Below are 14,194 nucleotides of genomic sequence, written 5' to 3' on the forward strand. Positions count from 1 at the left end.
TGTTATAACTGAAATCCATGATTGTCCACCTATCTGACAAATATTTTTGAGAAAATGGAACCAATTGAATGAATAATTTCTTATATACTCTGTGATTAATACTTGAATCTGAGTTTTGAAACATACAGACATAGATATGATTGAGGCATTGTTTGGATTTTTGGGCCTGAATTTTATTGAAAAAATCTATCCTTAGTTGCCTATTTGAGCCTACACGTATATTAGTACATTAAGGTACAAAAATCTGAAATTCTTGTTGAAAATCATCGTTTACTGCTGATGATTATTTTTCTGCACTGATTGATATTTGTATGAATTAATTGTGGATTGAGGCTTGTCTAGAACTAGTTCGGACACTCTTCGAGGCAATACGGGCAAAACTGAGATTAGGAAATGATTTAGGCGATTTTTCTGAATTCGTTTGAGCCTTTCAAGCTACCTATTTTATATGTATCCCTAGTACCTTGTCTGAGCCTAATTGAAAATCGAATGGCATGCGTGTAAACGTGTGATAAACCCCCATTCGTCATTATTTTCAAGGTCCTACATTGACTACCTGAATAGCCTAAACACTATTTCCTACCTTTAAGAGAGTAATTTGAATGCTAAAAGGTTATATACTCCTAGTTTTATTTGTGAGAAAAAGGATTGGTGTGGTGGTGAATTGAAAAGAAAAAATAAAAAAGGTAGTAGAAAAAAAAATGATGAAAGTTGAAAAGAGTTGTGAAAGAAGATGAAGTTGAGAAAAAAATTAATGAAGTGAATTGAAGAGAAAAAGTGTGAAATTGTGAATGAAAAAAGGAGTCGTAATTAGATTTTATGCATTAAATTACTCCTTATTTGAATTCTTAATCATTTATTTGTAGCCATGAGTGAGGCCTTACATTATAAGCTAATTAAGTCCTATTGACCGAGTCTCAGTTGCCCAATATACTAGTGGAGAAGAGTTGCGAGAATCTAGCCTATGGACTGTTGATTGATGCTTTTAATGATTATGAATTTTGATCGAAACATGCACACACTATTATTATTTGCATTTACCTGATTGTGAGTGTTTTTTATTTATATCCTATATTTGATCTCATGCTACCTTGAAAAGTCCTCATGATCTATGAATGTGTGAATTGAATTTGGATAAGGGTGTTTTGAACGTGAGTTACGGAGATTGTGAGTTTATGCGGTTATTTTGGTTATGGATAAAACTTTAAAGTGTTAGTAGGTTGGATGAGATTGGATTTGAAATTTTTTTGAATTCATTGCTGAGGTCATTGCTCCATAATATTTCTTGACTATTCTTGTTGGTTTTTGAGAGAATGAGTTTTTGAAGTTATTTGTTTTGAATAGTTTTGCTCGGGACTAGCAAAAGTCTAAGTTTGGGGGTATTTGATAAGTGTACTTTATACACTTAATTTACATATGATTTTATTTGTTAAATATTTGTTTCGAGCAGATTTATGTGGGTATTTTAGTGTTTTTGTGTTTACAGTGAATTATGGAATTTTGTGGAGAAAAAAATAATTATTGAATTTATTTGGAAAAGAAAAGAGAAAATAAAAGAAAAGAAAAGAAACGTACAGAGAAGGGAAGAAGAGAGAATGAATAGTGATGGGCTTCTTTGTTATTGGGCAAAAAAAGGATAGCGCTTAACTTAGCGCTAATTAGAGAAGAGATAAGCGCTATCGCGCAAGATTCTAAAGGCGTGAAGAATTGATTCCAGAAGCCTATGCGCGCCCACGCGTCGCTGTCAGTGTTTTAATCGGAAAGGAAACTTTCTATTTTCTTGGGCTTTATTCTTGGGCTTTTGTGCACGCTATAAAAGGATTTCTTATCAGACTTAGAGAGGGAGAGAGCCGCCACAACAGATTAACACGCACATCAGAGATAGGTTTTGATCGTGAGATTTTTCTGGGAGATTTCTGGAGCTTATCTGAAGAACAAAGACGGAGTTCAATAGACCGGACACGGCATCGACGACGGATTTGTTTCTTATCTTTTATTTTATTCTGAATATGTTTGAATTTTTGAACATGTTTTATTTTTTTCAGAATTTTATTATGAACTAAATTTTTATAGTCTAGAGGTCGGATGGAACTTGGTGTAGACACTTTCATGAATTCTTGATTTTATTGGATTGAGTTTCTTCTAGATTAATTATTTTTTCTAGAATTGATTGTCTTTTCAATTATCTGATCAATAATTGATTTGTAATATTTTTTTGAAATCTGGCACTCGGGAGAGGAGATTTTGAATAGGACCAATAGAAAATACACTGTTAATTATTTATATTACTCGAGAGAGTGTATAATTTTAACAGAGCTTTTAAAAAGAACATCGTCTTGAATTGATCACTGCAAGTAGATTCTTAATAGGGATATTGGAATTGAACTGTAGTTGATATATTTTATTCGGCACTCGGGAGAGAGAATAATACACTTAAGTGTTCTTGGCTATTAATTGATTGAAATTCATGAAGATTAATTAATTAGGATTGACTGTTGTTGAAACCAGGTGAAATCTAAATCTCTAGACCATTATTCTCAGATTGATTATTCCTGAAAGTTGTTTGCGTGCTATCAAAACTTCACTGATTATTTTTATTTTTCTTCAAAATTATAAAAGTTTGATTTTCTAGATAAAGTTTGGACTATTTTAATTACAAGCACTGAATATTTTCAAATTACTCCATGTGAGATCGATATCTGATTTAATCACTATATTAAAACTTGACACTCGTACGCTTGCGAGAAATTTTCACAACAGCACCACAATTTCTTGGCGTTCACAGAAACAAACACTCGTAACAATTTCATCAAATCACGTTGATATTATTGCGCTACATGAAGCAAACCGTGAATGTGTTTAGCTAAAATCAATGACACAACATATCCAAATTTCTTATGGATTATCAGTAGACAAGAAGCATGTAACACTGTATGAAGATAATGTTGCATGTATTGCTCAAATGAAAGAAGAATACATCAAAAGTGACAGAACCAAACATATCCCCCCAAAGTTCTTTGCCTACACTCAAGAACTTGAGAAGAACAAAGATATTGATATCTGTTACATTCAATCAAGTGAGAACTCATCAGATCTCTTAACAAAGACACTTCCTACGACAATATTCAGAAAGCATATATATAACATTAGGATGCGCAATCTACAGAATATGTGAAGAATCACTTGTGTTAATATGAAGTTGCACTCTTTTTTTCTTGTTATGGTTTTTATCCCTTTGAATTTTTCCTAGTAAGGTTTTTAACGAGGCAGTACAAAAACACGTAATAAAGACAATCATCATATCACGATCATCATCACAAAGGGGGGTGTTGAAAATATGTTATTATTATTATTATTATTATTATTATTATTATTATTATTATTATTATTATTATTATTATTATTATTTAAAGTTGAATGTTGAATGTTGAATATTGAGTGTAAAATATGAAAAATAAGTGTGTGATGATGTAGATAATGATGTATTAATATTTGGACTAATCTCCAAATGAGATCTATAAATATGTCTCTCCATTTGTGTAGAAAAACACAATTGAGTTTAGAGAAAAATATTATAAAGTGTAGAGTTTGATATATTTTGAGTTTTGAAGTTTTTACTTTTTACCATAAATTTTTACTTTTTCACAAAACCTTCTAAATTGTATCATTTGAACTTTATTTCTTAAATTATTTCCCAAATCAGATGTCCTTTTATCAAATCAATCAAAATATTTCCATTCAAATACAAATCAACCGACTCTTTACCTTCTACGTGGAATTGTCAGTGTAGATTTTAAAATGGTCCAGCCTTGGATGAATGCGGTTGTTATTATTTTATTTTATATAATAGAGGGAGAACTTTGATTTGAACCATTAAAAAACAATTAAATGCAAAACAAAAAAGAAATATTGGTATTTTGGTGGATAAAAATGGGGGTGGGGCTTGGTCAAGATTTTCTTGAGCCAAAGTAGTGAAATACCACAAATTATTGACCAATTAAAACAAGATACGCAGCCTCATTGATGGCCATTCTCTAAAACTCTAACTAGGAAAGGTCTAGAATCTCCCCCAACATAAAGATCTCAATTCTCAACAACTTAATTCTGTCATTTTTCATTAAAAAATTAAAAATTAAAAAAATTCCATCTTTTCTGTTTTTGAAATTCCCATTTTTAAAACTTCACGATTTTGAAAAGGAAACTATTTTCGGGTCTAGATTTTGAGTAACATTTTAATTCCGTATGCTTGCGTGATCTCTTATTTTAAGTTTTAGATTATAAAATCCGAATACATTGCAATTTTAGTTGATTTGTCAATATGTTAGGTTTTAGTTGATTTCATATCATCACATATATTCTAATAAGTAGGTTTTTTTTATAGATAGGTTAATCTGATCATTATATATGGTAAAATTTAATATTTTGATATAAAAAATAATAATTTTTTATTAATCGAATTGCATTAAAGATATGTGTTACAAAATTAAATTGTAGAACAATCACATGAGAGTTTTTGTGTAAGTAAATAATAAGTTGGAAACATATAAGTAAATAATTTCACCTTTATTGGTTTTTTGGAATATTATTCTGTATTTTAAAAGTGTTTATATATATATATATATATATATATATATATATATATATAGTTTTGTTATGCTGCCCACAAATTGTGCCAACATTTGTACCGATTTTTTTTTTTAACTAGAAGGTAGTAACAAATAAAATGAAAATAAGAATTGAAATTTTTTTAAATCAAATATTTAATTCACCTGTGAGCAAAGTGAGGGTAGACTCTTATAATAAAGATATTACCTTCGTTACAAATATTTTTTTTTGACAGAAAAGCTTGCAACTTTATTAATTAATAGGAATATCTTTCGTCACAAATCTAATTCTTGACCCGTATTAATTTTTTTTTTAAATCTAGTTGTTGGCATTGAATTTATCAATAGGATAATATCTAACATTGAACATCTATACTATCTAATAAAACTTGAGGTCCTTTTACTAAATGAATCTAATCCGACTTATTTATATCAAACTAAATTTATTCCATATAATTGTTAATTAACTTTTAACCTAAAATCAAGATGCGTAAACCATATTAACTTCTTATTTTCTCATCGTACGTGAAAGTTAATTTACATATATACGCTGCATATGCACTATCTATTATAATTTGCATGATATCAATATATCAACTTCAAGACGAACATCGTTACATTCAAATTATTTTCTTGAAAAAAAAGAGAAAAAGAAATGTGGGCAAACCAAACGGGCCTACGTCTATAAATACAATTGATAATATAATTTGACTCAATTTGCCGACTCTGTTTCAAGAGAATAGATAGAAGCGTATATTGGTTCCATAAATCATCAAATTAACTGTATTTTCTGTACGCGAATCAAACCCTAACTTCCCCGATTCATAATTATTTCGGTCAGGTAACAACTGTAGCAGATAATAATTGATTTTGTTCTTCTTTTTTTTTTGTTTTGGCATTTTCGTTCATTTTCTGCGGATCTTTGTTGATCTTTCGAAGGGGGTTTCTTCGTTTCCTTTTTTGCCACAGTTGAGAGAGGCGGTGTTGATTGAAGATGGAAACCGTGGCGGCTTTTCAATCTTCTTTCGCTAATGTTTCCCATTTGCCGCCTGACTGGGCAGCTCGATCTGGGTCTACTCGCACGGTTGTTATGCGGGTTGGGTTCAAATCTCCGTTTTCCAACTCTTCGATCCAGGTAATGTTTTTTGGTTTTTTGGGGGGTCTTGGGTTGGTTCTATGGGAAAGTTGATAAGAGTTTGTGAATGATGAAATAGGTTGGATTAAATAGGAGTCTTGCTAAAAAAACAAGAGTCTTGGAATTATTGTGTTCTCAGTTTGATTTTTGGATTGTGAAGTTAGCCATCATCGATTGCTTGGATTGTTAAGTACGTGTTTTTGTGAGAATACACGTTTTTATTCTCTGTCGAGAGTGTAGATTATATCTTGTAAGTTACTGCTAAAAATTACTAATTTTTGTTTCCTTTGGAAAACGAGTGCTACACAACGATGTTAAGGATTCCTTGATTGCTCAAGATGGGGCAGGTTTAGAATGATGGGTTTTTATTCTATTTTATTGTCTACAAAGCTGAAGTTTGACCTGTAGAATGACATAGTTTTACTCGGGTAACTGTTTTTATGAGCCAAAAAGGCTCGGGTAGCTTGGTTTATCATTGAAGTTTCTAAAAATTATTTGTTGAAATCTTTACTATATTATAATATCTAAACTCATTAGATAAACTAACTTTGGTCATTTTAATAGATTTTTATGAGTTTTGTTTGACTTGACTTTGTTTTTTGAGTAACAATTTTTTATGAAGAACGTGACGTATATTTGACTTTGTTTTTTAGTACCTATTTTTTATGATAGATGCCATACCGAAGTATAAAACTGTTGATTAGATTACATTGGCATCAGCAATAATGTTTCGGAGGTATTAAAAAGAAACGAAAATTTGTCATGGATGAAAGAAATGAAAATGAACGTAATGTTTGGTTTTATTTTCATGGACGAAGAAAGAACGCAATGCAGGAACAAACCCTCTGGCCTGAAATATTTTCAAGCTTTAGCCAAGCCTCTTCTGTTGGTTTTATTTTTTTCCATTCTAACTTAAATCATATTTACTTTGTGTGATGCAGCAAGGGCTATCAACTTCTATTTCAAATTTTGGCACCAGAAAACTGGGTTTTGTCAGGAAGCGCCATACAGTCAGAGCGTCTATGGGTTCAAATTCTGATAGTTCTGCTTCTCCTATCGCTCCACTTCAGCTCGAGTCACCAATTGGTCAATTTCTATCACAGATTTTAATAAGTCATCCGCACCTTGTCCCTGCTGCAGTAGAACAACAGCTTGAACAGCTTCAGTCTGACCGTGATGCCGAGAAAGAGAAGGAAGGGTCATCTGCATCTGGGACAGAACTAGTTTTGTACAGGTTAGTATTTGTGGCATTGAAATTATGCAAGGGATGCTTATGTAGTGATTAAACTACTTAAACTTACCATTTTAATATTTTATGTCTGCTCCCAAATGTCGATCACTGGGGCGGAACAATGCTAATTGGTCATCAATTCTGATTGAAACCTTGTGATGGGTCGAAAATTTTAAATGATGCAATGGGAATTTCTAATTTCAGGAGAATTGCGGAGGTCAAATCCAATGAAAGGCAAAAGGCATTGGAAGAGATATTGTATGCCTTGGTGGTGCAGAAATTTATGGATGCTAATGTGCCTTTGGTTCCTGCCATAACACCGTCACCACCAAAGTCCTTGAACGGCAAAGAGGAGAATGTTCAGCATCTCCACTCCCCTGAAGCTTATGAGATGATTCAAAATCATTTAGCTCTAATTCTTGGAAATCGACTCGGTGATTCCAACTCAATGGCTCAAATAAGCAAACTAAGAGTTGGCCAGGTTTATGCTGCATCGGTGATGTATGGATATTTTCTGAAACGGATAGACCAAAGATTTCAGCTGGAGAAAACAATGAAAATCCTACCACAGGGTATTGAAGATGAAGGGACCAATGCCCAACAGGTCATAGCTGATGAGACGAGACCTGGTACTGAAACCAGTGAAAAGGCTTTCGGAAATGCTCAACCGCACCCGGAAGTTTCATCATGGGCCGGTAGTATCGGCGCTGGAAATTTCACTGAAGTAAAGCCATCGAGATTAAGAACTTATGTCATGTCATTTGACGCGGAGACGCTTCAGAGATATGCAACCATTAGATCTAAAGAAGCTATTGGCATCATAGAAAAACACACCGAAGCATTGTTTGGTAGACCTGAGATAGTTGTCACTCCTGAAGGAACCATTGATTCTTCCAAAGATGAACAGATCAAGATTAGCTTTGGTGGTCTGAAACGACTCGTTCTGGAGGCTGTGACCTTCGGTTCCTTCCTGTGGGATGTCGAGAGCTACGTCGATATGAGGTACCATTTTGTTGCAAACTAGGCCCTTGTGTTCTCTTTGCCTGGGAATGTGAACATTCCAAAGGAAATGTCATTGACTAATAAAATCCGTGATGGGGTGCTCTTTCTCCAAGTGATCTGTATATAGTGACTGGGGTGTTTTGAATCCCATGTAACGTTAGTGTTGATGTCACGTTTAACTCAATCGAACTATCTATGTATCTGAATGGCATTTAATGCAGACTGTTTTATACTGCTACGTGATATGTTTGCGCTCCTGGCAATTCCTACTAATCCTGTGTAATCTATCATGCTGAAGCATGAATTAAATAAATATGTTACCTTTTCTTCTCATTTTTACGTTTAAGACAAGCTCTCCGCCCGTGCCAAAGTCAATTCTTCATCAACAATGGATTCCACTTGACTAGATTTTTTCCATGATTGTTTCGTGTTTGGGTTCTCATTTATCTATATCAGAGATTCCAGAGTATTTGATTATGTACCGATGGATAAATTGCATTTGGTTCAAGTCACCATGGACAATATCCAGTTGAGTTTTCGATTCATCGAATCGAGTGTGTTTCATAACGAGTGTTGACTTATGTTATATCATAAGTGATTTATCCGAGGAAGAAAAATAAAAATTATCGAAGAAGATTCAACCATTTGAAAAATTCAAGTTAAAACTCAATGACTGTCTGAAATAATGTTTGATTTTGTGTGTGATCAAAATGGGCGAGGTGTAGTAAACCGTACTGTATGTGCATGCTGGTGTTTGTTTTTCTGTGCCTCTTTGTCCTGTCTGTCGGCGAGCCAAAATTTTAATAAACAAAGTGAAACCAAAAAATATATTTAACATTAAAAATCTTTTTCGTTCATAAAAAAAAAACTAAAATTAAAATCAAGTGACAAAATCCCAGTTTATACTCTCTACTGATTCTAAGATAGTGTTTAGGAGAGCTTGTAGGAAGTAATTTCCGGTTTTTTCTTAACAAAATTTCACAACTTTTGTTAAGAAAAAATTGAGAAGTACTTCCTAAAAGCTCTCCCAAACAATACATAAGTTTGTAATAATGCGTTTTTTTTTTCAAAAATGATTTTGAGCCAACATATTTCGTAAAACAAAAATGGATGTTATTTAGGTTTGTCGTACAATTGCATTTAGGAGTTAGAGTAACACTCTTGTGAGATGGAAAAGTTTAATATAACTATTAAGAGTAATGCTTATAGCTTATGCCGAATACGTACATGTCTTTGTGTCCTATAATGTAATGATAATAACGACAAATAGATGGAAAAGTTTAATGTAACTATTAAGGGACATAATTAATTAATTTAAAGGTAACCAAATATTTGTTTATTGTGCTGAAAGAATGGGGACATGATGGAGGCTGGATTCTGATCGCACACATGATGCAGAAGATGAGAATGAATGAATGGATGTCTTTAGCAATCATATCTCCCAATTGTTCTTACTTTAACATATTCATTTTAATTTTATTAGTGCCCATCTTTCCAGTTCTTAATTTAATATTTAGATTTCTGGGATGAACTTTACATCACATTCTCTCACATTCTGCTGCTGGGAATGTGAAGATATATATTTTATCTGTTTAGATGTGATCAGGATATATATATGGATCATATTACATGCATCATATATGGATCTTGTTCAACATTGCATTAATTTAAATTATGTTTGTATTGAAAGATTTGGGTTGAATGATCTCAAGCGGCCGCAATCAATGATTTATTAAATTATTGAAAGTATAGGGATATATATAATCATTTTACTCATTTTTGTCCAATCTTCTAACATATTGATTATTGGGTCACAAATTGCATGTATTGAAAATTACAAAACTATCCTAAATATTTTTTTGAAATATTTTTTTTTCCAAATAACATGCAAGAATAATTTTGTAATTTTACAATGCAATTTGTAACTCAATTTGTACACATAACATTTTAATTTCCATCTTCTAATTGTCAAAGTTGATATCAACATTTTTCTGGTGTTATGTAAGGATTTTCCGAAACCAAGATGCTCGGACTAAATAGAACAAAAGACTAACAAAACATAGAGTCATGGCGGAGCTACATGGTCCCGAAAATAGATAGTGTTTGGGAGAGATTTTGGGAAACACTTCTCAGCTTTTCATTAACAAAATTATCAAAAGATCTCCCAAATACTACCATAATATTTTTTTAAAATACAAATTTTAATTGTGCAATCTCCTCCTCAATAACAAAAAAGTCACCTTCATTTTAACTACCATGATAAACAATAAATAGGAGTAAAGACATATTTGGAGATCACGACGAAATACTAAAAAAAAGGATTATCTTAACTATTATCGTTTTGAAAGATTTTATGAAGTGACAGATTTTCAGAGATATAAACAATCGCTTTAACTGGGTGTACACAAATTTGTTGTTATGTATAGCATGTTTTGATCCATCAAATTCATTTTTTTACTTATGATAAGAAAAGTTACTTCGATTTGCTCAGTTTTATCATTTGATTTAACTTTAATAGAGTTAGCACATCTTAAGCACCAACATCATACCTTTATTTGAGATATGAAGTAGCAATCAATTTTTTAATATTGCAGAAATTAGCGAGATTACTAAAAGGATCGTCTAATAGAAAAAAAACATCAATATTTCATTTGATATATTTACTTTTGAAATTAACATTGTTATATATCCGTTGTAACTGCAGTGGATAGCTTTTTTTGAGTAATGAAAATTATTAAAACATCACTTCGTAATCGGTTGAAAAATGATTAAATAATTGTTTGATATCGTATGTAGTATTTTCAAAGGATGAAATTTGGGAAATTTATTGTAAAAAACATATAAAGTTAATATATGATATTTATTGTATATTTTTTAAAATCTATTGAATTCGTCCACTCTAATCGAAAATTCTGAGTACGCCACTGCATAGTGTTAGAATGTAAACCAAGAATAATGTTTTTTTTTTTTTTAATTTCATGAAAAGACAAAATTGCACTCACTAAGCACTCCAGGTTTGATTTTATGCTATACCAAAAATTATATTTTCAGTGTATTTTATACAAGATGTTTGCCCGAACTCTTGTACAAAACAAAAAAAATAAGGATGGCTTCACATAATGTGTTTTTAATTCTGATGTTGGTACAAGCGTCTTATAAAAAATAAACACCGAAAATAGATCTCCTAACGTAACATGGAGTCACCCGTACTGGAGAGATAAGCCTGGCACTTCGTAAAAGGCTGTTTCCTAGAGTGATAATAGGTAATACTAAAGATGCTGTTAACATGAAACTGACAAAGAATGAGACCCCAACGGTGTACACATATACACACACAATATATATATATAATTATGCATGCAAATTTTTACTGAGCTACCCCAAATTTAAACCATCATATATATATATTTACGATAATGAATGTGTTTTTGTTCCATAGCGAGGAGATACGATATATGTTATTATTTTCTTTTGCCGCAATTACTCTTTCATGTTGGAACCATATATTTGTCCCTGCTATATCCTACCCCACCCCACCCCCTGTGTCTGATCTCTCCTTCTCTTTCTCTCTCTTTTATTCTTCTTTTTATTATTAAGGATGCCTCCACCGGTCATGGCCAAGGTTAGTTGCAAGAAACAAGCTAGAGATGTTAAGGGAAAAGGAGAACAAAAGTTGTGCCTCAAAATTAATCTATAAAGAGTTGTGCCTCAAAATTAATCTATAAAGAGCTCAAAGCTCGTTTTATAATATATGTATACATGTTTTTTTGGCTTCTTTTCTTTTCTTTTCTTTTCTTCCATGGTTGAAACTTTAAGTAGTTCATGTGTATGAACAGTATATATCTTAATCATTATAATTCCCAGTTGTTGATGTATTTAGATGTTGGGATTGGATCATTTTCTTCATAGGAATTCGTGAGTTGGATATATATAATATATACCAATGTTGAGAAACAGTGATAATCACTCTCCTCCTCCTGAGCCGGAAAATGGAATAAGCATCAGCAAAAGGAAACGGCGGCCCGCCGGAACTCCAGGTAATTAATCAGCTAGCTAACTCAATCTATATAGTTTCGGATTGCGAATGATGGATGGAGTTAATTTGTCATGTAGATCCGGATGCGGAGGTGGTATCTTTATCCCCGAAAACCCTGCTGGAATCAGATCGATACGTGTGCGAGATCTGCAACCAGGGGTTCCAGCGTGACCAGAACCTGCAGATGCACCGGAGAAGGCACAAAGTACCGTGGAAACTGCTGAAGCGCGAGACCCCCATGGCCCGGAAGCGAGTCTACGTTTGCCCGGAGCCCAGCTGCCTCCACCACGACCCTTGCCACGCTCTCGGAGATCTCGTCGGGATCAAGAAACACTTCCGGCGGAAGCACAGTAATCAGAAGCAATGGGTCTGTGACAAATGCTCCAAAGGATACGCTGTTCAGTCCGATTACAAAGCCCATCTCAAAACCTGTGGGACTCGTGGCCATTCTTGCGACTGTGGCCGTGTCTTTTCCAGGTTAATTAATTCTTTCTTTACTTCATTTTCTTCTTCCCGACGGTTCCTTGTTAAGTTAAGTTAATCAAAGGGTTTAAAGGATATAAGAAATTATATATTAACGTATGTTTTGGCAGGAAGAAAATCAGGGGTTTTGTCTTTTCAAAGATTTTTTCTCCTTTCATCGTATTCAGTGCAGAATGTTTTTTGGTACAAATTCTTTCATATTTCTATTTTATTTTAAATGTGGGTTTCTGTGTTCCTTCAACTTGAGAAGGGTGCGTCCAATCTTTTTCTCAAGAAGAGTACTCGATTTTGACTTAACTGATCTGTATTTAATATTTAATATGTATATAAACAATGGATAAAAATTGAATCTTTTTGAAATCCGAGTTCAGATGTTTACATACATGCATGGTATATATAATTTTTAAATGATTATTATTTATTAAGGTGATGTTGAATCTTTTGATAAACTAGCTAGCTGCTAATTAAATAATGCTTCTGTTTTATTGATTTTTTTTTTTTTTAAATTTTCATAGGGTGGAGAGTTTCATCGAGCATCAAGATGCTTGCAGCATGGGGCAGCTCCGATCAGAATCTCACCCTCTACAGCCACCACGGCCGCCGCGGCTGGTGGCGGCATGCTTATCTCGGACGGCTTCGAGCCCCAGTCCCTCCAGCGACACCAATCTCAGCGTAGCTCCCAGGCCAAGCAGCAGTAGTGCTTTGCCCAGACAAATAGATCCCATTTTCTTCACCAACTTCGCCGACACCAGCCCCGCCTCCCGATACCCGAATCTTGAATTTCATCTTCTTTCTAAGAAATTAGACGAGGATCAGTCGACACAGCTGCAGCTCTCAATCGGGTCGTCGTCGGAGATGGGAGGAAGAACAGATGCAGATGGCCGTAGAACCACCTTCAACCATCGGAGCTCGCCTCGAGGAGGCAGCAGCAGCACCACCTGCGACAAACTTCCTTTCGCAACAGCAGCGGCGGTGGCTGCGCCGGCGGAAAGGCTCAAAGAGGTCGCGCAAGAGCAGCTGAGGATAGCGGTGGCGGAGAAAGCTTACGCGGACGAGGCGAGGCAAGAAGCGAAGAGGCAGATAGAGCTGGCGGAGCAGCAATTCGCCGAGGCGAAAAGGATCCGACAACAGGCTATCGGAGAGCTGCAGAAGGCTCATGCACTGAAAGAACACGCCACGGAGCAAGTCAACTCCATTATGCTGCAAATCACTTGTAATTCTTGCAAGCAAAAATTCCAGCAGAGCCACGCCGCATCCTCTTCCTGGCCGCCATTGCTGCCATTTGCAGAAGCTTCCTCTTCTTCTTGTGAGAATTCACTTGGCATGAGTAACATATCAGCTGCTCTTAGAGAATGGGAATTCAACAAAATTAATGATCGAAATTGATACCATTTCATGTGTTTGTCATGCAGAGTTTGCTCCATGCTACATTGAATTTCAATGTTAATCAACCAAACTCTTTTTACGACTTCTTGCAGATTGTTACGATTGAGTTTCGAATATGATACAGTCTTTCACCGGATATATACCAAATATTATACATATAATATAAATTATAAATCATCGATATTAGTTAATTTTCTATATATCCATACGAAACACCGGCATATATAGTCGTTACAAAATTATTGCTAAAACATACTTGATTTTTGTACGAATTTTTACATATATACATTTCCGGCTAAGGAAAATTCTTGTAAGAA

General features: G+C 34.0%; 2 protein-coding genes across 4 annotated transcripts; both read left to right on the forward strand.

The window, feature by feature from the left end:
- The first annotated feature begins 5,302 nt into the window (after positions 1 to 5,302).
- On the forward strand, positions 5,303 to 8,305 carry LOC140882616 (UV-B-induced protein At3g17800, chloroplastic-like). Its single transcript, XM_073288714.1, has 4 exons — positions 5,303 to 5,445; positions 5,574 to 5,739; positions 6,681 to 6,973; positions 7,175 to 8,305. Exons 2-4 carry the CDS (start codon positions 5,599 to 5,601, stop codon positions 7,992 to 7,994), a joined length of 1,254 nt encoding a protein of 417 aa, XP_073144815.1. The 5' UTR covers positions 5,303 to 5,445; positions 5,574 to 5,598; the 3' UTR covers positions 7,995 to 8,305.
- A 3,131-nt stretch (positions 8,306 to 11,436) lies between these two features.
- LOC140882752 (protein indeterminate-domain 14-like) lies at positions 11,437 to 13,956 on the forward strand. 3 transcript variants are annotated; one of them, XM_073288935.1, is made up of 4 exons: positions 11,437 to 11,594; positions 11,853 to 12,009; positions 12,086 to 12,485; positions 13,007 to 13,956. In XM_073288935.1, exons 2-4 carry the CDS (start codon positions 11,916 to 11,918, stop codon positions 13,875 to 13,877), a joined length of 1,365 nt encoding a protein of 454 aa, XP_073145036.1. In that variant the 5' UTR covers positions 11,437 to 11,594; positions 11,853 to 11,915; the 3' UTR covers positions 13,878 to 13,956. The 3 variants fall into 3 exon arrangements, with proteins under 3 accessions (XP_073145036.1, XP_073145037.1, XP_073145035.1); XM_073288936.1 differs by having other exon boundaries at positions 11,882 to 12,009; XM_073288934.1 differs by having other exon boundaries at positions 11,437 to 12,009.
- Positions 13,957 to 14,194: the final 238 nt, after the last annotated feature.

This window comes from Henckelia pumila, chromosome 2, assembly GCF_033568475.1.
Source record: "Henckelia pumila isolate YLH828 chromosome 2, ASM3356847v2, whole genome shotgun sequence".
NCBI classification, from domain to species: Eukaryota; Viridiplantae; Streptophyta; class Magnoliopsida; order Lamiales; family Gesneriaceae; genus Henckelia; species Henckelia pumila.